The 24,982-nt window shown below is 41.9% G+C and overlaps 1 protein-coding gene across 1 annotated transcript in view; it reads left to right on the top strand.

The window, feature by feature from the left end:
- Positions 1-24,982, top strand: part of ATP10A (ATPase phospholipid transporting 10A (putative)) — a 510,848-nt gene that overhangs the window by 285,933 nt on the left and 199,933 nt on the right. The window contains 1 exon segment of the mRNA XM_053705460.1: positions 15,960-16,086. Coding sequence (XP_053561435.1) covers positions 15,960-16,086 — 127 coding nt within the window.

Genomic DNA, 24,982 nt, shown 5'->3' with positions numbered 1-24,982 from the left:
GTTTGAACCCTTACATTCCGTTGATATTAAGTTATTATCTTGGAAAGTTTTGTTTTTAGTTGCAATTTCTTCTGCTAGAAGAGTTTCAGAATTATCTGCTCTGCAGTGTTCTCCTCCTTATCTGGTGTTCCATGCAGATAAGGTGGTTTTACGTACTAAACCTGGTTTTCTTCCAAAAGTTGTTTCTAACAAAAACATTAACCAGGAGATTATCGTACCTTCTCTGTGTCCGAAACCAGTTTCAAAGAAGGAACGCTTGTTGCACAATTTGGATGTTGTTCGCGCTCTAAAATTCTATTTAGATGCTACAAAGGATTTTAGACAAACATCTTCCCTGTTTGTTGTTTATTCAGGTAAAAGGAGAGGTCAAAAAGCAACTTCTACCTCTCTCTCTTTTTGGATTAAAAGCATCATCAGATTGGCTTACGAGACTGCCGGACGGCAGCCTCCCGAAAGAATCACGGCTCATTCCACTAGGGCTGTGGCTTCCACATGGGCCTTCAAGAACGAGGCTTCTGTTGATCAGATATGTAGGGCAGCGACTTGGTCTTCACTGCACACTTTTACCAAATTTTACAAGTTTGATACTTTTGCTTCTTCTGAGGCTATTTTTGGGAGAAAGGTTTTGCAAGCCGTGGTGCCTTCCATTTAGGTGACCTGATTTGCTCCCTCCCTTCATCCGTGTCCTAAAGCTTTGGTATTGGTTCCCACAAGTAAGGATGACGCCGTGGACCGGACACACCTATGTTGGAGAAAACAGAATTTATGTTTACCTGATAAATTTCTTTCTCCAACGGTGTGTCCGGTCCACGGCCCGCCCTGGTTTTTTAATCAGGTCTGATAATTTATTTTCTTTAACTACAGTCACCACGGTACCATATGGTTTCTCCTATGCTATTATTCCTCCTTAACGTCGGTCGAATGACTGGGGTAGGCGGAGCCTAGGAGGGATCATGTGACCAGCTTTGCTGGGCTCTTTGCCATTTCCTGTTGGGGAAGAGAATATCCCACAAGTAAGGATGACGCCGTGGACCGGACACACCGTTGGAGAAAGAAATTTATCAGGTAAACATAAATTCTGTTTTTTATGCTTAAGCGCTGCTCCTATAGGTCACCCATTTATCTTTACAATAAACAAGACAAGGTACCTCAGGAGAAAATAAGTCCCTAAGTCAAGAAACAACAACAACTCATTTGTGTTTTGCTCCTAATCTTTTGATTGAACAACTCCAAGAGGCAACAAGCATACCTACATAGGAAGTTTTGGGAGACCATTACAGAAGGATCAACACTTCCTTCTACTCCAAGAGGCAGACGAAAACAAATACACTAACCAAGCTCTACTCATCACCTGATATACCCTCCAGTGCGGCAAACTTACCTCATCAGATTGGGGTAATTTTTGGTAAGGGTATTTTATTTATCTCTACTACACTTGGATCTACATTATCACACCTCATCTAAAGACTTATTATTATATAATTTCTCCATCAGAGACTCATGCTTCTTATAATACCAATTTAGTAAGATCTCTAAGCGCTGTTTACCCTCTGTTCTACATTTTTCTTATAGTTAACTAGGATTATTCTAGTTAAATATCTGTCCTGAATAGCTGTCTTACATAGTCTTTCCACATCTGACTAGCTCATTCATAGGAGTAACGCTTGTTTCTACTCCGGTATCCTGAGTAGTCACATTCTACTTATACCTCTATATATATATATATATATATATATATATATATATATATATATATATATATATATATATATATATATATATATATATATATATATATATATATATTCGAAGACAGCATTTGCTGGGCTTAAGGAATAGCAATAGTAGCTTTTATTTACGTGACATTTCGGGGACAGCTCCCCTTCATCAGACCAACAATAAAATGTGACAAGCAAACATTTATACCCTCTAAGACCCTCCCCCAGTGAACAGAAATTGCGGCAAAAATAGTTGTCAAGGCAACCATCTAATGTTTACACCAAAATACATACAAACATAGATACAAGTTGATTAGTATCAAATACACTGTATACAATCACACCCGGAAAAACACAGATCAGTCCTAGTGAACATATAACATTAATAGGTATATAAGACAGCAAAAGCAAAAGACAAAAAAGTGACAAAAACTGCTGCAAGCACAGAGAATAATTACATAGCAATAATATAAGGGCCAACTTACAACGTGACAAGAGGAATTATAGTACAGAAAATAGGAAATACAACATAATATGCACATAATCAAATGGTATGTAAAACATAAAGCAGGATCAGCTAAAAATGCATATGATAATAGTGGCCCTGAGGACAATGCAAGTATGCTAAACCTTTATCTAACACTTGCATGATATTACAACCTAAATGTCTATTACAGATGTGTCAAGCTCCTCCTAAAAACATCTGTAACCCGGATCACATCGCAGAGCGCTATTTCAAAGTGTACCGTGTACTGTGACAATCCATATCGGTAGCCCCGTGTGTCTAGTGGTAAAACCCAGTGTACTAACCAGAGCGCCAGTGTAGGAGGGCTGGAAATATTCCTGTCGAGCCTGCTGCTGTCTTTTAAAGTGCCAGTGGTATCTGATAAGGCAGGGGGGGCACCTCTCTATGTATTGCTATAGGGGGGAAAGGTATGTAATGCGCAACTACCTAACTCACTAGCGGACAGGTATGGGTGTAACGGGCTACAATGAGAATGAAAGATGCATCAAATGGGACAAGTATACAATGTAAAAATGCAATAAATGGTCATACGAAAAATACAATAAACAGTCATGGGAAAAAATGCAAGGGAGGGACAGCTCCGTCGGTACCAAGTGTTCAGTGGTCTGGTGAGACCGGTATGTGTAAGAACAGCCATGTTAATAAGATACAGCCAGCAAATATATGTGAACAACATATAGACAGTCTGAAGATAATGCATGTGCACAGTGTGTCAGCTGTGCATAGAAAGTACATCAGAGCCAACATACACGTCGAAAAAAGTGCTAAAGGCAGCAAGGGAGGGGGCACAATGCAGAGTGATCAAATATAAGATGTAGAGTGTACAATAAATCCAATATATATACACAAGCTGTAATATGCACGCTGTACTGTATAAATATATATACACAAGCTGTAATATGCACTGTTTTTATTTTATCCCTCCCTTTCTAGTGATTCTTCTGTGGACTTCCACATCTTGGGTATTTCTATCCCATATGTCACTAGCTCATGGACTCTTGCCAATTACATGAAATAAAACATAATTTATGTAAGAACTTACCTGATAAATTCATTTCTTTCATATTGGCAAGAGTCCATGAGACCCACCCTTTTTCTGGTGGTTATGATTTTTTGTATAAAAGCACAATTATCTTTCCAATTCCTCCTTTTTGTATGCTTTTTTACATCACCCCACTACTTGGCTATTCGTTAAACTGAATTGTGGGTGTGGTGAGCGGTGTATTTATAGGCATTTTGAGGTTTGGGAAACTTTGTCCATCCTGGTAGGATTGTATATCCCATACGTCACTAGCTCATGGACTCTTGCCAATATGAAAGAAATTAATTTATCTTGACAGCCGCTCCAGCTTCCTCCTGTCTTCGCAAGTCTCTTCCTACGTCAGAAATGACGAGTCGGTCATCCTCTAATCACGGCTTCCCCCACAATGGAATCAGTGTCTGATTTAACACTGTGATTGGAGGAAGCTGGTTTACTAATTTTAGACCCAGGAAGAGGCTTTGCGACAGACGGAGGAAGCGATGCAGCGGCTGTCAAGATTATAAGGTAAGTATTTTCACAACACGAGTGAAATGTAAATTTTGATGAATTAAAGTGCCCCTGTTTTTAATCGAATTTTTAAAAAACGGTCACTTTATCATCAAAATTTACATTCTTTTTAAGAACTTAAGACTGCTTGTTTAACGATAGAGCTGCACATCGCTACTGTGGTTAAATCAATAGCGGAGGTGGTAGTTATAGGAGAGTGCACTTTTACTTTTGGTGCCAGTCCTATGGGGCGTCTATGTGCCATTGTCTTCCGTGTTTTGAACAGAAACAGAGCGGTGTCTTTATTGGTTCTTTATTGGTCCTAACTTTTCTAAGGGTTTCTCTAAGAATTTTTGTGACTAATTATTTTCTCAGCAGGATGAAGCGCGATATATAGCACGCTTTATCCCCATGCCGATATTATAGCCCGCCTCCTTCTTATTCTTCACATTCATAGCTTGGTTCCAGTTGGATAATATCGCCTCAATGGCTTAAATCAACCACCAGGGAGGAACTCTGAGTTTCGTTAGCCATGTGGGAGGTGACTTGGATTGTTCAGTGGGCGGAAGCTTACAATTGCCGTCTGTCATCCACTTTCCAGGGGTGGACAATTGGGAATTGGACTTCTGAACTGACATATATTTCATCCCGGGAGTGGGCTCTCCGTCCGGAGTTGTTCTCTAGGTAAACCCTCAAATGGGGGGGGGTTCCGGAGTTGGCTTCTGAAGCTGACTGCTTGGAGATTGAACGCTTAGTTTTTAAGACCATGATTCAGGTTTGCCTGCTAGTTGCTAGAAAGATTTACCATAAGATATGGCATAAATATCTTTATTGGTGTGAATCTTAGGGTGACTCTGGGAGTAGGGTCAGGATTCCTAGGATTTTGTCTTTTCTCAAGGTAGGTCTGGAGAACGGGTTGTCAGTCAGTACCCTGGGGGGTCAGATTTCTGCATTATCTGTCTGGCGGATGTGTCAGATATGCACTCTTTTTGCACTCTCTTTTTGTCAGGCCCTGGTCCGAACCAGTCCTGTTTTTGTCTGTTGCTATTCTTTGGAGCTTTAACCTTGTTCTTAAGGTTTTGCGTCAGGCCTTTACATTCCATAGATATTAAGTTGTTATCTTGGAAGTTTTTGTTTTCTTATTGATATCTCTTCTGCTTGGAGAGTGTCAGAACTCTCAGATTTGCAGTATGATTCGCCTTATCTTTCATGCCGATGAGGCGGTTCTTCGTACTAAGTTAGGTTTCCTTCCTTAATTGGTTTCCGACAGAAATATTAATCAGGAAATTGTTGTTCCTTCTCTATGTCCTAGTCCTTTTTCTCATACAGAACGTTTGTTTCACAACTTGGATGTTGTGCGTGCTTTACAATTTTATTTACAGGCGACTAGGATTTTCGCCAGTCTTCTGCTCTGTTTGTTTGTTTATCTGAAAAACGTACAGGTCAGGAAGCTTTTGCTACTTCTTATTCTCTCTGGTTGAGAAGTATTATTCTTTTTGCTTATGAGACTGCTGGTCAGCAGCCTCCTGAGAGAATTTCAGCTCCGTACGTGAGCGCTGTCTCCTTTTCTTGGGCTTTTCAAATGTAGCTTCTGTGGAACAGATGTGCAAGGCTGCAACTTTGTCCTTTTGCATATTTTTTCCAAATTTGATCCTTTTGCCTCGGCTGAGGCTTCTTTTGGGAGAAAGGTTCTTCAAGCGGTGGTGCCTTTTGTTTAGGGCTACTTGTCGGTTCCCTCCTTATTCATCTGTGTCCTCTAGCTTGGGTATTGATTCCCAACAGTAATTAATTAAGCCGTGGACTCACCTTATCTTAGGAAAGAAAACCAAATGTATGCTTACCTGATAAATTTCTTTCTTTCCGAACTTCATTCATTACTTTTGGGAATATATAACCTGGCCACCAGGAGGAGGCAGACACCCCAGCCAAAGGCTTGAATACCCCCCCTCATCCCCCAGTCATTCTTTGCCTTTCGTCACAGGAGGATGGCAGAGAAGTGCGAAGATTTGGAGTTGTCTCTTATGGAGGGTAGTACTCTTTGGAATGGGACTGGAGTTTTAAGTTGTCCTGTCAGCCTCTCAGTGAGAGCCTAGGTGAAAGAGTCCGGAGATGCAGGGAGAGTATTTCTGCAAAACCATCGCAACTCATATTAACAGCTCCACAAACAATCGGCATTGACGAGTTTTGCTGCCTGCTTTCTGCACTCAAGTCCATGTCAGGAACGATGCTTCTACTTGTCACACTTGAAGGGCCGTGTTCCTGTTCCACAGCATTGATTCTGGTAAGATTGTTTCATTTTTTATACACAATGATAACACAGAAGACAGGGTCACAGTGTGGCGCCTTTTATCTTATGAAATCAAGAGTTTATATTCCTAGTAAAGGGATTATTGAACGGGGGGTTTATACATAATATTGTTTATTGTGTTATTACTGCGTTATGTGCGAGATGTGGCTCTGGCAATGGTGGAACTTCAGGTTGATTTCTGGGAGTATTTGTATGACCGGTTTTGGCTCGTTTTCTCCTTTAATGCAGGGGCGGTGTTGATCAGCGGCATAGGAGACGAAGCGATTTCTGTAGTCCGGGTCATAGAAGTTGGTGAGTGCCCCGGCCATTGGAGGATATAAAGGTGCTTGTTTATTCAGCTAGTCTAGTCCATAATAAAAGAGCAAGCTACGGAGGACTCTGACGCGTTAGAGGGTACTCCCTCTTTAACAAAGTCTTATTCCTGTGTTTATAGTGAGGAGGTTCTTGTAGATCAGCCTGCTCAACTTTGTTCCACATGCCTTGATAAAGTTGCGACATCTAAAGCTTAAGGGATGTCTAGTACTTCTGAGCTGTCCACCTCTGAGGGTTCTCTGTCCCGTGAGGTGCATTCCCTGCTTTCATCTCCTAGTGCACATGCAGCGCCCCACAGTCCAACCATTACTCCTACGGGAGAGATTTGTTGGCCGTCAGATTTTGTGGATCAACTGCAAACGGCGGTATCGAAAGTGATCCATGCCCTTACCATGTTCTGCTAAGCGCAAGCGTAGGGCGTATCATGGCGGCCCGGCCCAAGGGTTGTCTACGCCTATGGAAATATCAGAGGCATTATACGCTGACGAGGCCCACTCCGACTCTTCGGAGGAGGCTCCTTCTGGGTTGGAGTCCGTGTCATCTCATTCTTCGGCGGTGAAGGAGCCTGACTTTAGGTTTAGGATGGAGAATTTGCGCTTTTTGCTGTAGCAAGTGCTTGCTACTCTGGAGGTTCCGGAACCGAAGCTTCCAGAACAACCTTCGATTCCTGGACAGGATGGTGCCTCAGACCTTCGCGATTCCTGTTAAGATGGCTAATATTATTAAGAATGAATGGGAGCGATTAGGTTCTTCCTTTTCCAATTCTTCTTCCTTTAAGAAACTGTTCCGCATTCCAGACTCTCAGCTCGAGCTGTGGGGGACTGTCCCTAAGGTGGATGGTTCTATCTCTACGCACGCGAAGCTGACGACTATTCCTCTCGAGGATAGTTCGTCATTTAAAGAGCCCATAGATAAAAAGTTGGAAAACATATTAAGGAAAATATTTCAGCACACAGGGTTTGTTTTTCGACTGGTAGCGGCTGTAGCCGTGGTTGCTGGAGCTGCAACATATTGGTGTGAATCCCTGTGTGATATGGTCAAGAGGGAGACTTCCATCGACGAGATACAGGATAAGATTAAGGCGTTGAAGGTTGACAATTCTTTAATTTGTGACGCCAATATGAAAATTATTCGCCTGAATGCAAAAGTTTCAGGATTCTCTGTTTTAGCTTGCAGGGCTCTGTGGCTAAATTCTTGGTCTGTGGACATGACCTCTAAGTCGAGGCTGTTGTCCCTGCCTTTTCAAGGAAAGATTCTGTTCGGTCCAGGATTGGATTCAATCATATCCACGGTTACGGGAGGCAAAGGTGTTTTCCTACCGCAGGATAAGAAGGCTAAGCCTAAAGGATCTACTTTTCGTCCCTTTCGCGCGGACAAGGCCCAGTGCCAGCAGCCTGCTGCAAAAGCGGATCAGTCCAAGGGAACTTGGAAACCTGTCCAAGCAGAACAAGAAGCCCGCCGAGACTAAATCAGCATAAAGGGGCGGCTCCGGACCAAGTAGGGGGCAGATTGTCTCTCTTCTCCGAAGCCTGGTTTCAGGACGTTCAGGACCCTTGGGTTCTGGAGGTTGTCACCTAGGGTTACAGGATAGGGTTCAGGTCCCATCCGCCCAGGGGCAGATTCCTCCTGTCAAACCTGTCTTCAAGACCGGAAAAGAGAGAGGCCTTTCTAGAATGTGTGAGGGATCTCCCCGAACAGAAAGGGGTCTAGGGTACTATTCAAATCTTTGTGTTTCCAAAGAAGGAAGGCACATTCTGCCCGATTCTGGACCTAACGTTTTGAAACAAGTTTCTGGCTGTTCCATCATTCAAAATGAAAACAATCAGATCTATAATGCCCCTAGTTCAAGAGGGACAGTTCATGACGACAATAGACTTGAAGGATGCTTACCTTCATGTTCCAATTCACAGGGACCACTTCAAGTTCCTAAGATTTGCGTTTCTGGACCAACACTTCCAGTTTGTGGCCTTTCCCTTCCGTCTGGCGACGGCCCCAAGAGTCTTCACAAAGGTTCTGGAGGCGCTTCTTGCAGTGGCCAGATTCAGGGGCATTGCTGTGGCGCCCTATCTGGATGACATCCTAGTCCAGGCACTGTCGTTCAGCCTCGCAGAGGATCATTCGAGGGCTCTTCTTTTATTGCTCCAATCTCAAAGTTGGAAGATAAACTCAGGAAAGAGTTCCCTGGTTCCCAGCAACAGGGTTAAGTTCCTGTGCACAATAATAGACTCTGTCCATGAAAATATTTCTCACAGAGCAGCGACACAGGAAGATTGCTTCCACCTGTCTTGCCCTTCAGTCCTTCTCAAGCCCTTCGGTGGCTCAGTGTATGGAGATGATCAGGCTCATGGTTTCCAGCATAGACGTCATCTCTTTCGCCAGGTTCCATCTCAGACCTCTTCAATTGTGCATGTTGAGACAGTGGAACAGCGATCATTCAGATCTATCACAGCGGATATCCATGGATGCTCGGACCAGGGACTCCCTCTCTTGGTGGATCTGTCCGGAGCATCTGTCCCTGGGGACATCCTTCTTGAGACTGTCCTGGGAGATTGTGACCAAACAGCTCCCCAACCTGTGACGCGAGTCTGGCAGGTTGGGGAGCTGTTTGGGTTTCCAGAATGGCACAAGGAAAATGGTCCCAGGAGGAATCTCTCCTTCCGATAAATATTCTGGAACTTCGAGCAATTTACAATGCTCTGAGGGCATGGCCTCTTCTGGGGTCATTCAGCTTCATCAGATTCCAGACCGACAACATTACCTCGGTGGATTACATCAATCATCAGGGGGATCGAGCTCCCTGGCAATGAGGGAGGTGTCTTTTGGAGTCCCACAGCTGCTCGCTCTCAGCGTTCCACATTCCAGTTGTGGACAACAGGGAAGCGGACTTTCTCAGCAGGCAATCCTTCCATCCGGGGGAATGGTCTCCATCATGGCCTGTGAAGGACGTGGTTTGCGGATCTGGTGGGGATGTCATCCTCTCCGCCATGGAGGTTACCCTGTCACTGGGATCTGCTGGAACAGGGTCCCTTTCAACATCAAAATCTCGTTTCTCTGAGGCTGATTGCGTGGAGATTGAACGCTTAGTCTTAGCCAAGAGAGGTTTTTCTGAAAGTGTGATTGACACTCTCTAGTACCAGCAAGGAAGCCAGTCACTCGTCGCATCTACCATAAGGTGTGGAGGACTTATTTGTTCTGGTGAGAAGCACGGATATCCTTGGCACAAGGTGAAGGTATCCAGGATTCTGTGTTTTCTCCAAGAAGGTTTGGAGAAGGGACAGATTTCGGCATTATCAGTTTTGTTGCTCAGGAGACTCGCTGAGTTTCTTAACATTCAACCTTTTGTTCAGGCTCTGTCTAGAATCAGGACTGTCTTTAGGCAGTCTGCTCCTCCATGGAGCTTAAACTTGGTCCTTAAAGGGACACTGCATCCAAATGTTTTTTTTTTTTTTTTTTTTAGAATCAAAGTTTTTTATTGAAGAATACCAGATAGACAAGGGTATCATACAATGAACATTATACATAGAATTGAAATATGTCACCTCTGAGGCTTTGTCAAGCCATTAACCTCTAGTATAACGTGAAGTAATCACATTCTGGTATTACCTCTTTTTCGTTTTGTTTCCTATGTTATAACACAGAAAGAAGAAAAATACTATTCACAGTTTAAATATCCATAACAACTTGTACATCCCATAGTATGGTAGACTAAATATAACATAAAGATGTATTTGGATTTTATATAAATAAAAAAAGTGATATAAGAAAACCTTATAACAATATATTAACCATTGCGGATAAACACCGCTTATTTGTTCACTTACAGTAAGGGTGAACAGTAGTTAAAGGTGAGAGTGGGGGGCGGAGCCATAAGTTATATTGGAGCCAACAAGTTTCCGTGGTTATTATCATGAAGGCTAATCTTTAGAAGCATGCTTAAGTAGAAACCCGACAAAAGTCCCTGGGCTCATGTGTGTAAAATGAATAAGATTATATTCTGGAGCAGTTATTCTCAAAGAGGGGTATTAGGATGTATGCATTATGAGGTATAAGACAAATGATAGCATACATGGTATAGAATGAAATATAGGGGGCTTCCAGATGAGCTCCTCTCCTAGGGAGATGCCACCTACAGGCGATAAGGGAAAAGGGAGTAGGGGTATGACCCGCAGGCAACAAGTACCGGCGGGAAAGGGAGGAGAGGAGCCTTATAATAATAAATTATGTGCTCTAGCAATGAGGTGATGCTGTATCTGTAACTACATATCTACAATAACAAGGTTTGTAGGATATGGCAACTATATACATGCTAAGACTTCTAGCGGGTACAGGCTATGTGATACCATTACAGAAACTAGGATATCAAAGGTTATGCAAGCTATAAACATCTATCCTGCCATATCCAGCTTTGGCAATGCGCAGATATCTACAGTAATCATGCAATGGCATAGACACATATAAAATAATAAATGCCAATGGTTCTCTGATAGCTCTGCAGCCTTCAATCTATAGTCAGTCTACATGTTGTAACTGTAAATAATTAAGCAGGTATAGGTATACCTCAGTTTAAATTTTAAGAAAATAGTTAAAGCAATATAAAGTGCTTACCAGTACATAAACATACTTAACTATGTAAATACAACAGGGCATTGCTTAGCTATACATATAATTGTATGGGCATCAGCTATCAGTGTAGTACACAAAATTGGCGACATTGGGAAATAGTAAGGTAATCCCCACAGCCCAGGTAGGATAAAACAATATAGGTTTTAGCAGAGACTTAGTTCAAAGAAGTAGAAGCACACTTTTATTTGTCCATATCGACTTTGAGGTGATGCATTACTGTAACCTTATGTTGGTTTGTGGGACTTGAAAATGAATTATTTGGACAGGATAAGCTATGGTCTACCTAAAAAGCACTCTCACGTTAACATGAGGAGGATGTGTGATGGACCATGGGAAAGTGTATGAGACCATATATGATATATTCTCATTTCAAGACATCTTTATAAAAACCTTTTACCAGAAGGAGGCCTGCTGCTTAACTATAAGGCATAATAGTGTTGCTATAGGTCTATAAGGTTCTAATTAAAGCAGGGTGTATTTGCGCTTACCCAATATTCATGTAACTAAGTTACCTTCAATTAATACATGTACTGACTATACTGTGGGTTAAGGCACGAGAAACAGCAAGCGTGCGACTCTTTTGTAACTAGGCTACTTACTAATAATAGATTTACAGAGCTTATAATGGAGCGAGGCATTAAATATAGCAGGAACGTTACTCTTAACGCAATAATAACCAAATATCATCTGTTTTATGCTATACCCGTATGAAGTACAATTTTAAAGTCCTGCAGGGTTAACAAAACTAAGGAGAGGGTTCCTGGCAGTCCGAACAGCCTCATCATTGACTGCTAGGGAGAACTTCTCAGGCCCCCTGAGAACAGTCTCTCATGCAAGAGCCAGCTAATAACCCATCTCTCTACAGGTCAAGATGGTACAGGAAATATGCAATATCATATAACAATTAAATAACTAATGAGCATTGAAATCTAATGTCTGTAAAGTAAACAGTTTTCAACATGTAACAAATAATATACATAAAGGGAAAATTATAAGTGCACAAAAGTCTATATGGTGAGAGACTTTAAGAAAAGAAGAATAGTATTATGCATGAGCCTGCCATCAAGTTCCTAAATGCATTATGTACAAACAAAAGTCTCCAATCTCTGGGGCATTTAGAGTAAAAAAGAGTCATGGAACAGCAACCACAGTCTCTCTTTGTATGGGAAGGTGATGTGGCGACTCACCCAATGCCCAGGCTGAGTAATATCTTCACAAGAACCGTGAAATACTTAGTAATGAGCTGACACATTAGGGCTCTGCAATAGAGTTTCAAAATAGAAACCCTGTTGATTTCTATTAGCAGCAGTGATAAAGCAATATTATAGGGATGTTGTAAGCTTGGTCATATGCAGGTTAATTATATGCCCCTCTTCTGAAGAGTCAGCCAAGCCAAAGAAAATACCTAGGTATTTAACAAAAACGTATAAAGCATCGTATTATGCAAGCAAACCACCTTCTACAAACAAATGCTAAGTAACAGATCAACATATATGAACTTTAATTTTTAGTAATAAAGTCTCTGAGGATTGAAATCTTCTTGGTGTAAATAACAGAACTTAACAGACCGCTAATGTGGAGTCCCTCTTTGCTGTTATTCCCTATAATGACGATCTACGATCTGAATCCAACACATTAAAGAGGCAATAACACAGAGAGCATAATAATACTAGGGATATACGATGTACTAGTCGGCTAGTGCAGACCACGTATCAAACAAAGAGAAGAGTCAAGATCTGTTCTTGTGGGGCTAGGGAGATCTACCCCACACCTATTTTCACCATCTTTAGTAAGAGCTCACAAGAAATTCTTTCCGGGATCTGAGGAGACACTCTAGAAGAACCTGTGCAGCAAAGCAACAGCGCTATCAGACTCAAGCCACTAATTTCCATGCTCCGCCGATACAGCTTGTCCTCTTGTGCGCTAGTGGTGTCTGTTACTCCGGTGTACGGAGCAATGCTTCCAGCCTCCCCATACTTATAGATAGGCGTATCTTCGGTATTTATCTGAGGAGCCGTGGGTCCCAAGGGTCCGGGACTCTGCTGCGGTCCCAGCATGCCTTTCTCGCCTAGCATGAACTCGGCATCTGAAGGAGGATCTCCTAATGGGGCAGCCAGCACCACACTGGTCCGCTGCGAGTCAGGTATAACACTCAACTGATGTGTGGTGTTCCGTTCTAATATCTGCGGCCCCATGTTCTGAACTGCAGGCATGCATCGCTCCACAGAGGCTAGGGCTGGGTCTGTACGGCAAAGTAATGAGACCGGAATGGGCCTGTCAATCACACAGAAAGCTTCCTCCGTAGGTAGTGCAATCTGAAGTGGAGCCATAACTGCTTTCAGCTCGGATAGGAGGGACATCTGATGGAGGTCCATAGTGCGAGACAATTCTCGCAAGGCAATTAGGATCTGTATGTCCATAGTAGTGGTAGTAATATTTCTCTATCTGCTTTACTGTTGCGTATGCACTCGCCGCAGAGGCTTCAGTTAGGAGGTAGGCCTCAATACTAGCAGCGTTACTTTTAGGCACTGTCTCAGTCCTAAGATAGGCAATCCACGTTGTAGACCCCTTTAGAAGCAAAATGTGAAAATTCAGAGATTCTCAAGTTGTCCAAAAGCTAATTGTAGAAGTTAAGTTCCAGGAGCTCTGCCATGATGCTACTTGCTGCTTTGGCGGTTAACTCCGCCCCCCAAATGTTTTCTTTTGTGATTCAGAGCATGCAATTTTAGCAACTTTCTAATTTACTCCTATTATCAATTTTCTTTGTTCTCTTGCTATCTTTATTTGAAAAAGAAGGCATCTAAGCTATTTTTTGGTTCAGACAACTGGACAGCACTTGTTTATTGGTCGGTTAAATTAATCCACCAATCATCAAGAACAACCCAGGTTGTTCACCAAAAATGTGCCAGCATCTAAACTTACATTTTTGCTTTTCAAATAAAGATACCAAGAGAATGAAGACAATTTGATAATAGGAGTAAATTAGAAAGTTGCTTACAATTGCATGCTCTATCTGAATCACGAAAGAAAAAATTTGGTTCAGTGTCCCTTTAAGGTATTGCAGAGGGCTCCGTTTGATCCTCTGCATTCTATTGACATTAAGGTTCTGTCTTGGAAGGTTCTCTTCCTGTTGGCTATTGCATCGGCAAGCAGAGTATCTGAGCTGGCTGCCTTGCAATTCGAGCCTCCGTATCTGTTTTTTTCATGCGGATAAGGCGGATCTTTGCACTCGTTTGGGGTTTCTTCCCAAGGTGGTGTCTAACCGTAACATCAATCAGGAAATAATTGTTCCTTCTTTGTGTCATAACCCTTCTTCTTCCAAGGAGAGGTTACTTCATAATCTGGATGTTGTTCATGCCTTGAAGTTCTATCTTCAGGCTACAAAGGATTTCAGACAGTCTACATCGCTTTTTGTGGTGTATTCTGGGAAGCACAAGGGTCAGAGTGCCTCTTCTACTTCTTTGTCCTTTTGGTTGAGGAGCTTGATTCGCTTGGCCTATGAGACAGCGGGACATAAGCCTCCTCAGAGTATCACGGCTCATTCAACTAGAGATGTGGCTTCGTCTTGGGCCTTTACAAAGTTTTATAAATTTTATGTTTTTGCTTCTGCGGAAGCTGTTTTTGGGAGAAAGGTTTTACATGCTGTGGTGCCCTCAGATTAGGGTCCGCATTTTTACCCTCCCGGTTTCATTCAGTGTCCTCTAAAGCTTGGGTATATTTTCCCCAAAAGTAATGAATGAAGCCGTGGACTCTCATCCCCTTTAGATGGAAAACATAAATTATGCTTACCTGATAATTTTATTTCCATCGTGGGGAGGAGAGTCCACGGCTCCTTCCTATAACTCCGGTGGGCGGCCCTTAATTTAATTCATCTTCTGGCACCATTTATACCCTGATATTCCCAAAAGTAATGAATGAAGCGTAATTTGTTTTTTGTCTAAACCTCAGGCACCTCTACACCTTGTGTTACTCCTTTTTTCTCCATTTACCTTTGGTCAAATGACTGGGGGTTGTGGGTAGGGAAGTGATACTTAACAGCTTTGCTGTGGTGCTCTTTGCCTCCTCCTGCTGGCCAGTAGTGGTATTCCCAACAGTAATTGATGAAGCCTTGGACTCACCATATCCGGAAAGAAATACATTTATCAGGTAAGCATACATTTTGTTAGGGTCAATACTGGGCTGGCAAACTGCAATGACATATGCCAGAAGATATTCTTTGCATCAAACACAACTGCCCCGTTCTAAGAATAAATGAGCTGTTCAAAGAAACCTCTAATTAGCTGCAGGCATTCCTCAGTGGCACTTTGACTGAAATGAGTTATTTTGAAACTTGCAAGTTTCTATCTTTTTGGTGCAGGCTTGTTAATTGCAGTCATGCTAGACCTATGCAAATGAGCTTTGCAACAGACAAGCAATCAAGACAAAGTTGTACCAATTATGGATTGTATTACAGTCCAATTTATTAACATATATTCACATGTTCAGTTCAAATATTAATCAACACAAAAGCTTGCTGGGTTAGAAAAAAAAAAAATATACACTGTAATACTAATCACACTTTTAAAGGGACAGTAAACAGTACTTGTTCAGAATTATATAACATTTTTAAAGTTTACGGTCCCTATAATCTATGAAATTTGTACAGAACTGCAATATGGTCATTAACATGTTCATTATTGCGTGTAAAAGTATGCAAAATTATATGAAATTATCCATTGAACACTCAATTGATATCAATGTTTAAGTGAAAAACAAACTCATTTGAAAACAAAAAATTAATAAGGGCACTGTTTGAAAATAAGACATAAGACCTATGTGATCTATTTTTATTTTATGTACATTGCTATATTTTCAACTATATAAACGAGATTAGCAGTTCATATGAACATGGCTTACATTTTCATAGTGTACCATATAAATAAAACACATGCACTGCTTTTACAGGTTCTCAGTAAAGAAGAATATGCTTGCTGGTTGAAATGTCATTTACAAGCTGAATCGTCTTTAGAGAATCGGGAAGATCTTCTATTCCAATCAGCAGTTCGCCTTGAGACCAATCTGCAATTGCTCGGTCTGTTTATTCAATTTACAATACAATAACATATGTTTAATGGGCAGGCTTTTATTAACAATTTAACATTTGGTGAGCTTTTTGTAATTGAAGACCCTTTAAAGATTGTGAGATTTATTTTTTGTTAAACTTATCATGAGACTTGCTCTGTTATTTTTATTGGTTTTCTTAGGTTAGGTTGAATAATTATTTTGCAATGGCTTTAATATATAATTGGTTTGAGGTTGCTAAAATAGATATATCCAGAGAATCATTATCTAGGGAAGTCTCTCCATTAGAATAGGAGATGATGCAATTGCACTCTCTATGGTGGATAGTTCTAATAAAATAAAAAGTTACTTTTGGTTCGATGCAGCTAAGTTACTGTTTTTATTTATTTTTGTATTGTCTTTTGCTCATATGTTGCATGCAATTTAAATTATGTTTAATTAACATATCCAGGCAATATGTAACTAAACTCAATTAAATGTGGAGTGAGACGGGTGTAAGTACTATATTTGAACTCAGGGACTTCTTCAATCTGCTTTTAAAAATGAATACGTTATCAGTGTTGTTTTAGGAGGAAATTAACAAAGGTATAGAAAGAAAATCTGAGAATTAATCTGGAAAGCAATCTTTTGCAGACATCTTTTGATATAAAATAATGGATTAGCCTGAAAAGAATTAAGGAATAATTAATTAAGGAATAATTAATCAATTGTCATTTAAAGGGACAATACAGTAAAAAAAAAACAGTGTTAAAGGGACAATACAGTAAGGAAGTATTTTTGTATTGCACTGTTGCATGCAAAAAACTATGGGATCCGTTTATCAAGTGGCGGGCAGACGAGGTTCACTAAAATAAACCCTGTCCGCCCGACATTGCGGCGAGTAGGCAGCATTCACTGCCCACTTTTAACATTGCACAAGCCTATCCTGCTTGTGCAATGCCATCCTCTGCTCAAATGCGTCCTGTCAATCATCCCAATCGGATCTGATCAGGATGATATTAAACTTTCATGGTTCACATAGAGCATGTGATTTTAACAGACTTTTTTAAATTGAGCTTTATTATAAAACTGACTTTGTGCTAATAGTATCCTTTGTTGAAAAATTTAACTAGGTAGGCTCAGAAGCAGCGATTGACATCTGGGAACTAGCTGGTAATTGGTGGTTACTCACATATACTTCTTGTCGTTGGCTTATCAAATGTTTTCAGCTAATTGCCAGTAGTGATTTGCTTCTCAGGAGCTTACTTTAACTCCTTTTATAGGGGGGCAAACACACCATTAAAAACATGCACTTTTGTTGTTAAAAGCCCACTCCAGAGGTGTGAGACACAGTGTATGAACGGTTCTCTGGTAGGTAGGTGATGCTAAACACTGTGTTACAGAAACCTTGCTCAGGGGGAGCAAACACTTTGTTTAATTGTGGGTGCTCCATGGATTGGGACATGGAGGGTGGAGGTTTAATTACGGGTGTTGCAAGGACAAGGCAGGGAAGGTGGAGTTGCAGAGCCAGGTTGTCCTGGTGTGGTTAGGCATCTGTGGAATGTGGTCTTCCTAAAAGAACTGGGACAGGGAGTAGTATTCTTTTTCTCTTGTAAGATGTATTGAGTCCACGGATTCATCTTTTACTTGTGGGATATTCTCCTTCCCAACAGGAAGTGGCAAAGAGAGCACACAGCAGAGCTGTCCATATAGCTCCCCCTCTAGCTCCACCCCCCAGTCATTCTCTTTGCCGGCTCTAAGCAATCAGAAGGGTAAAGTGAATGTGGTGTTAGAAATGTAGTTTTTATTTTCTACAAGCAAAAGTTTGTTATTTTAAATGGTGCCGGTATGTACTATTTACTCTCTAGCAGAAAGGAGATGAAGATTTCTGCAGGGAGGAAGATGATTTTAGCGTGTTGTAACTAAAATCGACTGCTGTTCCCACAAAGCACTGAGGAGTACAAGAAAACTTCAGGTGGGGGGAACGGTTTGCAGGTTAGGCTGCAAAAAGGTATGTTCAGTCATTTATTTCTAGACAAGACTGTGATAATGCTAGAAAGGACTGATAATATCCCCATGAGGGAAGGGTAAGCTGTATTCAGAAACTAAATATGGAATTTTAAGCTTACATAACAGGGCTAGTTTATACTGGTTGACACTACTTTCATGGGGGTTGTTACCCACATGGCTATTATTCAAACACTTGGGAGTGTTTCTTTAGGCCTCACAAGCACCGTAGTGAGGTGGGAGGGGCCTAATTTCGCGCCTCAGATGCGCAGTTATATTTGACTAGAAGTTCAGGCTGCTTCACATGGAGGGTCCGGCTGCAGTTTGAGGGCCTATAAGAAGTTTTTTCCCCCACAAATCTGGTTCCTAAGGGCAGGTAGGGCCACAGCAGAGCTGTGGCAGGGTGCTGAACGTTTTTTAACCTTTTTTTGGCTTACTGACGATCCGGTTTTGGCATTAAAGGGTTAATCGTTTTTATTGCTAGTGGTGAAATCTTACTAATGCTTTAGGTACATACTGTAAAAATTTCGAAAAGTTTGCTGCATTTTTTCACTGTTTTGCAAAATTGTGTGACTTTATCTCTTAAAGGCACAGTAACGTTTTTTTCAAAGTGTGTTTTTACTTGATTAAAGTGATTTCCAAGCCTGTTTGTTTTAATACTAGTCTGTTAAACATGTTTGACACCAAGGAAAATCCTTGTTAAATGTGTTTAGAAGCCATGGTGGAAGCCCCCTCAGAATGTGTCCCACTTGTACTGATATGTCTATACACTTTAAAGAACATATTGTTGCACTTAAAAATGTGGCCCAAGATGATTCTCAGACAGAAGGTAACAAGGTTAGCCCGTCAACCTCCCCCCAAGTGTCACAACCAGTTACACCCGCTCAAGCGACGCCTAGCACCTCTAGTGCGTCTAACTCTTTTACCTTGCAAGACTTGGCGGCAGTTATGAATCATACTCTCTCAGTGTTTTTATCTAAACTGCCCGTGTTACCTGCAAAGCGTGATAGCTTTGTTTTAAGAACAGATTCTGAGCATTCTGACACTTTAGTAGCCGTATCAGATATACTCTCACAACGCTCTGAAGTGGGGGCGAGGGATGTGCTGTCTGAGGGAGAAATTTCCGATTCAGGAAAGGTTTCTCCTCAGACAGATTCAGATACGTTGGCTTTTAAATTTAAACTAGAACACCTCCGCTTATTGCTCAGGGAGGTATTAGTTACTCTGGATGACTGCGACCCTATGGTGGTTCCAGAGAAATTGTGTAAAATGGACAAGTATCTAGAAGTTCCTGTTTACACTGATGTGTTCCCGGTCCCTAAGAGGATTGCAGATATCGTTACTAGGGAGTGGGATAGACCAGGTATTCCCTTTGTTCCCCCTCCTGTTTTTAAGAAAATGTTCCCCATATCTGACCCCATGCGGGACTCGTGGCAGACGGTCCCTAAGGTGGAGGGGGCTATTTCTTCACTTGCTAAACGCACAACCATACCAATTGAAGACAGTTGTGCTTTTAAAGACCCTATGATAAAAAATTAGAGGGTTTACTTAAGAAAATTTTTGTTCAACAAGGTTTTCTTCTCCAACCTATTGCGCGCATTGTTCCTGTAACTACTGCAGCTGCTTTCTGGTTCGAGGCACTGGAAGATGCGCTCCAGACGGAGACCTCATATGAGGACATTATGGACAGAATTAAGGCTCTTAAGCTGGCTAATTCTTTTATCACAGATGCCGCTTTCCAACTAGCTAAGTTAGCGGCAAAGAATTAAGGTTTCGCCATTTTAGCGCGCAGGGCGCTATGGCTAAAGTCCTGGTTGGCCGATGTGTCGTCAAAATCCAAACTATTGAACATCCCTTTCAAAGGAAAGACCCTCTTCGGGCCTGAATTGAAAGAGATTATTTCAGAAATCACTGGGGGAAAAGGCCATGCTCTCCCTCAGGACAAGTCATTTAAGATAAAGAACAAACAAAATAATTTTCGTTCCTTTCGGAATTTCAGGAACGGTCTCGCTTCATCCTCCCCTGCTACAAAGCAAGAGGGTAACGCTTCGCAACCCAGGTCAGCCTGGAAACCTTACCAGGGCTGGAACAAGGGTAAACAGGCCAAGAAGCCTGTAGCTGTCTCCAAGACAGCATGATATGGTAGCCCCAGATCCGGGACCAGATCTAGTAGGGGGCAGACTCTCTCTCTTTGCTCAGGCCTGGGCAAGAGACGTACACGATCCCTTTGCCTTAGAGATTGTATCCCAGGGATATCTTCTAGAATTCAAGGACTCCCCTCCAAGGGGAAGGTTCCACATGTCTCGTCTGTCTACAGACCAGACAAAGAAAAAGGCGTTCTTACGCTGTGTGACCTACATACAATGGGTGTGATCCACCCAGTTCCAATTGCGGAACAAGGGTTGGGTTTTTACTCAAACCTGTTTGTGGTTCCCAAGAAAGAAGGAACTTTCAGACCAATCCTGGATCTCAAAATTCTAAACAAATTCCTCAGAGTCCCATCATTCAAGATGGAGACCATTCGGACAATCTTGCCAATGATCCAGGAGGGTCAATATATGACTACCGTGGATCTAAAGGATGCGTATCTGCACATTCCTATCCACAAAGATCATCACAAGTTTCTCAGGTTCGCCTTTCTGGACAAGCATCACCAATTAGTGGCTCTTCCTTTCGGGTTGGCCACTGCTCCCAGAATTTTCACAAAGGTACTAGGGTCCCTCCTGGCGGTTCTAAGACTGCGGGGCATAGCTGGGGCGCCTTATCTAGACGACATCTTAATTCAAGCGTCGACTTTCCAAGGAGCCAAGTCTCACACGGAAATTGTATTGGCCTTTCTGAGGTCTCACGGGTGGAAGGTGAACATCAAAAAGAGTTCTCTCTCCCCCCTCACTAGAGTTCCCTTCCTAGGAACTCTAATAGACTCTAATAGACGGAGGTCAGAAAGTTAAAACTCGTAACCACTTGCCGAGTCCTTCATTCCATTCCTCGGCCATCTGTAGCTCAGTGCATGGAGACAATCGGGCTAATGGTAGCGGCAATGGACATAGTCCCTTTTGCACGGATACACCTCAGACCACTGCAACTATGCATGCTCAAACAGTGGAATGGGGATTATGCAGATTTGTCTCCTCAAATACAGCTGGACCAGGGGACCAGAGATTCTCTTCTCTGGTGGTGGTCTCAGGATCACCTGTCTCAGGGAATGTGTTTCCGCAGACCAGAGTGGATCATCGTAACGACCGACGCCAGTCTGTTGGGCTGGGGTGCAGTCTGGGACTCCCTGAAAGCTCAGGGCTTATGGTCTCGGGAAGAAGCTCTTCTCCCGATAAACATTCTGGAACTGAGGGCGATATTCAACGCGCTCCAGGCATGGCCTCAGCTAGCTGCGGACAAATTCATCAGATTTCAGTCGGACAACATCACGACTGTAGCTTACGTCAATCATCAAGGGGGAACAAGGAGTTCCCTAGCAATGATGGAAGTAACAAAAATAATCAGGTGGGCGGAGGATCACTCTTGCCATCTCTCAGCAATTCACATCCCAGGAGTAGACAACTGGGAGGCGGATTTTCTAAGTCGTCAGACTTTTCACCCGGGGGAGTGGGAAGTCCACCCGGAGGTATTTGCCCAGCTCACTATGCTATGGGGCACTCCAGAATTGGATATGATGGCGTCCCGTCAGAACACCAAGCTTCCTCTTTACGGGTCCAGATCCCGGGATCCCCAGGGGGTGCTGATAGATGCTCTAGCAGCACCTTGGTCCTTCAATCTGGCCTATGTCTTTCCACCGTTTCCTCTCCTCCCTCGTCTGGTTGCCAGAATCAAGCAGGAGAGGGCTTCTGTGATTCTAATAGCGCCTGCGTGGCCACGCAGGACCTGGTATGCAGACCTAGTGGACATGTCATCTGTTCCACCATGGACACTACCAATGAGGCAGGACCTTCTAATACAAGGTCCTTTCAAACATCCAAAGCTAATTTCTCTGCGTCTGACTGCTTGGAAATTGAACGCCTAATTCTATCAAAGCGTGGTTTCTCTGAGTCGGTTATTGATACCCTGATTCAGGCTAGAAAGCCTGTCACCAGGAAAATCTACCATAAGATTTGGCGAAAATATCTTTTTTGGTGCAAATCCAAGGGTTACTCATGGAGTAAGATTAGGATTCCCAGGATATTGTCCTTTCTCCAAGAAGGATTGGAGAAAGGATTATCAGCTAGTTCCTTAAAAGGACAGATATCTGCTTTGTCTATTCTTTTACACAAACGTCTGGCAGAGGTACCAGACGTTCAAGCGTTTAGTCAGGCTTTAGTCAAAATCAAGCCTGTTTATAGACCTGTGGCTCCGCCATGGAGTCTGAATTTAGTTCTTTCAGTTCTGCAAGGGGTTCCGTTTGAACCTTTACATTCCATAGATATTAAGCTTTTATCTTGGAAAGTTTTGTTTTTGGTAGCTATCTCTTCTGCTCGAAGAGTTTCAGAGTTATCTGCTTTACAGTGGGATTCACCTTACCTGGTTTTCCATGCAGATAAGGTAGTTTTGCGTATCAAACCCGGTTTTCTTCCTAAGGTTGTGTCTAATAAGAATATTAACCAGGAAATTGTTGTTCCTTTTCTGTGTCCTAATCCTTCTTCAAAGAAGGAACGTCTGTTACACAATCTTGATGTGGTTCGTGCTTTAAAGTTCTATTTACAAGCAATTAAGGATTTCAGACAAACAACTTCATTGTTTGTTATCTATTCTGGTAAGAGGAGAGGTCAGAAGGCGACTGCTACCTCTTTCCTTTTGGCTGAAAAGCATCATCCATTTGACCTATGAGACTGCTGGCCAGCAGCCTCCCGAAACAATTACTGCTCATTCTACCAGAGCAGTGGCTTCCACATGAGCTTTTAAAAATGAGGCTTCTGTTGAACAGATTTGTAAGGCAGCGACTTGGTCTTCGCTGCATACTTTTTCCAAATTTTACAAATTCGATACTTTTGCTTCTTCGGATGCTATTTTTGGGAGAAAGGTTTTATAAGCAGGTGTGCCTTCCGTTTAAGGTACCTGTCTTGTTCCCTCCCTTCATCCGTGTCCTAAAGCTTTGGTATTGGTATCCCACAAGTAAAGGATGAATCCGTAGACTCGATACATCTTACAAGAGAAAACAGAATTTATGCTTACCTGATAAATTACTTTCTCTTGCGATGTATCGAGTCCACGGCCCGCCCTGGCTATTAAGTCAGGTAGATTTTTTGTTTAAACTACAGTCACCACTGCACCCTATGGTTTCTCCTTTTTCTTCCTAACCTTCGGTCGAATGACTGGGGGGTGGAGCTAGAGGGGGAGCTATATGGACAGCTCTGCTGTGTGCTCTCTGCCACTTCCTGTTGGGAAGGAGAATATCCCACAAGTAAAGGATGAATCTGTGGACTCGATACATCACAAGAGAAAGTAATTAATCAGGTAAGCATAAATTCAGTTTTTTCCTTTTTATTCTCCTCCTCAGCCCAATGGGGGGGGGGCTGCTGGTTAAGCATTCCGCCACATGGAAAATCAGTATGCACTTATGCACTTTTAGTTTTTTTTTTTTTATCCACAGTTGTTTATCTAATTGTGGATAAAATCTACATATAAATCCATGATAAAAACATTCTGTAGTATGTAAAAACATAGACGCTTTATTTCCACATACTGTATATAAAAACATTAAAGGGGATGAAAAAATACAGGTAGCCCTCCGTTTACGCCGGGGTTAGGTTCCAGGAGGAATGGTTGTAAATCGAAACCATTGTAAATTGAAACCCAGTTTATAATGTAAGTCAATGGGAAGTGATGGGGTTAGGTTCCAGGCCCCTCTCAAAATTGTCATAAGTAACACCTAATACATTATTTTTAATGCTTTGAAATGAAGACTTTAAATGCTAAACAGCATTATAAACCTAAACTAAGTTTAATGAACAAAAACATTTGCTAACAGCACCTATTTAAATAATCACACAACAGACTGCATCATCATCAAACTAAGTTTAATAAACAAAAAGGTTTTTTTACTTGCATTTTCTGCAATCAGTTCTCTGCATTGTTAGCATGTTAGATAATATTGGGTCTGCACCTATTCTATGCATTTCAATCTGCAGTGATTAAGCAGTTAGGCACCCTCACCTCAAGCAGCTCGACAGGAAGATAATAGGGAAGTGGCTGCTAAAACTTGTTGTTCAATAGCTAATGTCTGCTCTGTGTACACAGATCATTTTAAGGCTGTTAAGTTGCATAACTTTACTGCAAAACAAGCAGACAGCTCCACCTACTGGCTATTTTAATTAGTGCACTTTGCTTTCCAAAGCAGTCGCATGACTGAAAAAAAGGTTGTTATTCTGAAACGGCGCAAATTAAACCGGCGTAAAGCGAAGGCCACCTGTATTCCCATTCTGAAAGGCTTTTACTTACACATTTAATTTTAGAATAAAGCTAGCATTAGAAAGATATATTTAAACACACCATCAAAAAATCAAATCTACTCTCGTATTTAATTATTTCTCATCCTAATTTGAATAACTTAGTCATAAGTATTTTAACATTAAAATACAGGCAGTCACCGTTTTTACAGTAATAAATCGTTATGTTAAGGGAGGGGAAAATCCAAACATTCAAAGTAGCCAATATTCTCACTCACAGCACACTCACACACACACACTCTCATTCACTCGGAATAGGACAGAGGAGTGTACAGGAGTAAGCTGGCTGTGAAAATAATTTCTCCCAGTGAGAGTTGGTCACAAGCCTACCTCGGGTGTCAATGGGATTCAGCCTGCTTCTGTTGACTTTGTCTTCCTTGTGATACAGATCATGCATCAGTGTGCATACTACACAGGATGGGCTTTCTACTGGAAGCAGGAATTCTGGTAAGCACAATAGAGTGACTGCTGAAATGTGAATAT

This window comes from Bombina bombina, chromosome 3 (genome assembly GCF_027579735.1).
Source record: "Bombina bombina isolate aBomBom1 chromosome 3, aBomBom1.pri, whole genome shotgun sequence".
In the NCBI taxonomy this organism is placed as follows: Eukaryota; Metazoa; Chordata; class Amphibia; order Anura; family Bombinatoridae; genus Bombina; species Bombina bombina.
The sequence above is the reverse complement of the archived record's forward strand: the minus strand, read 5'-3'. Positions and strand labels throughout refer to the sequence as shown.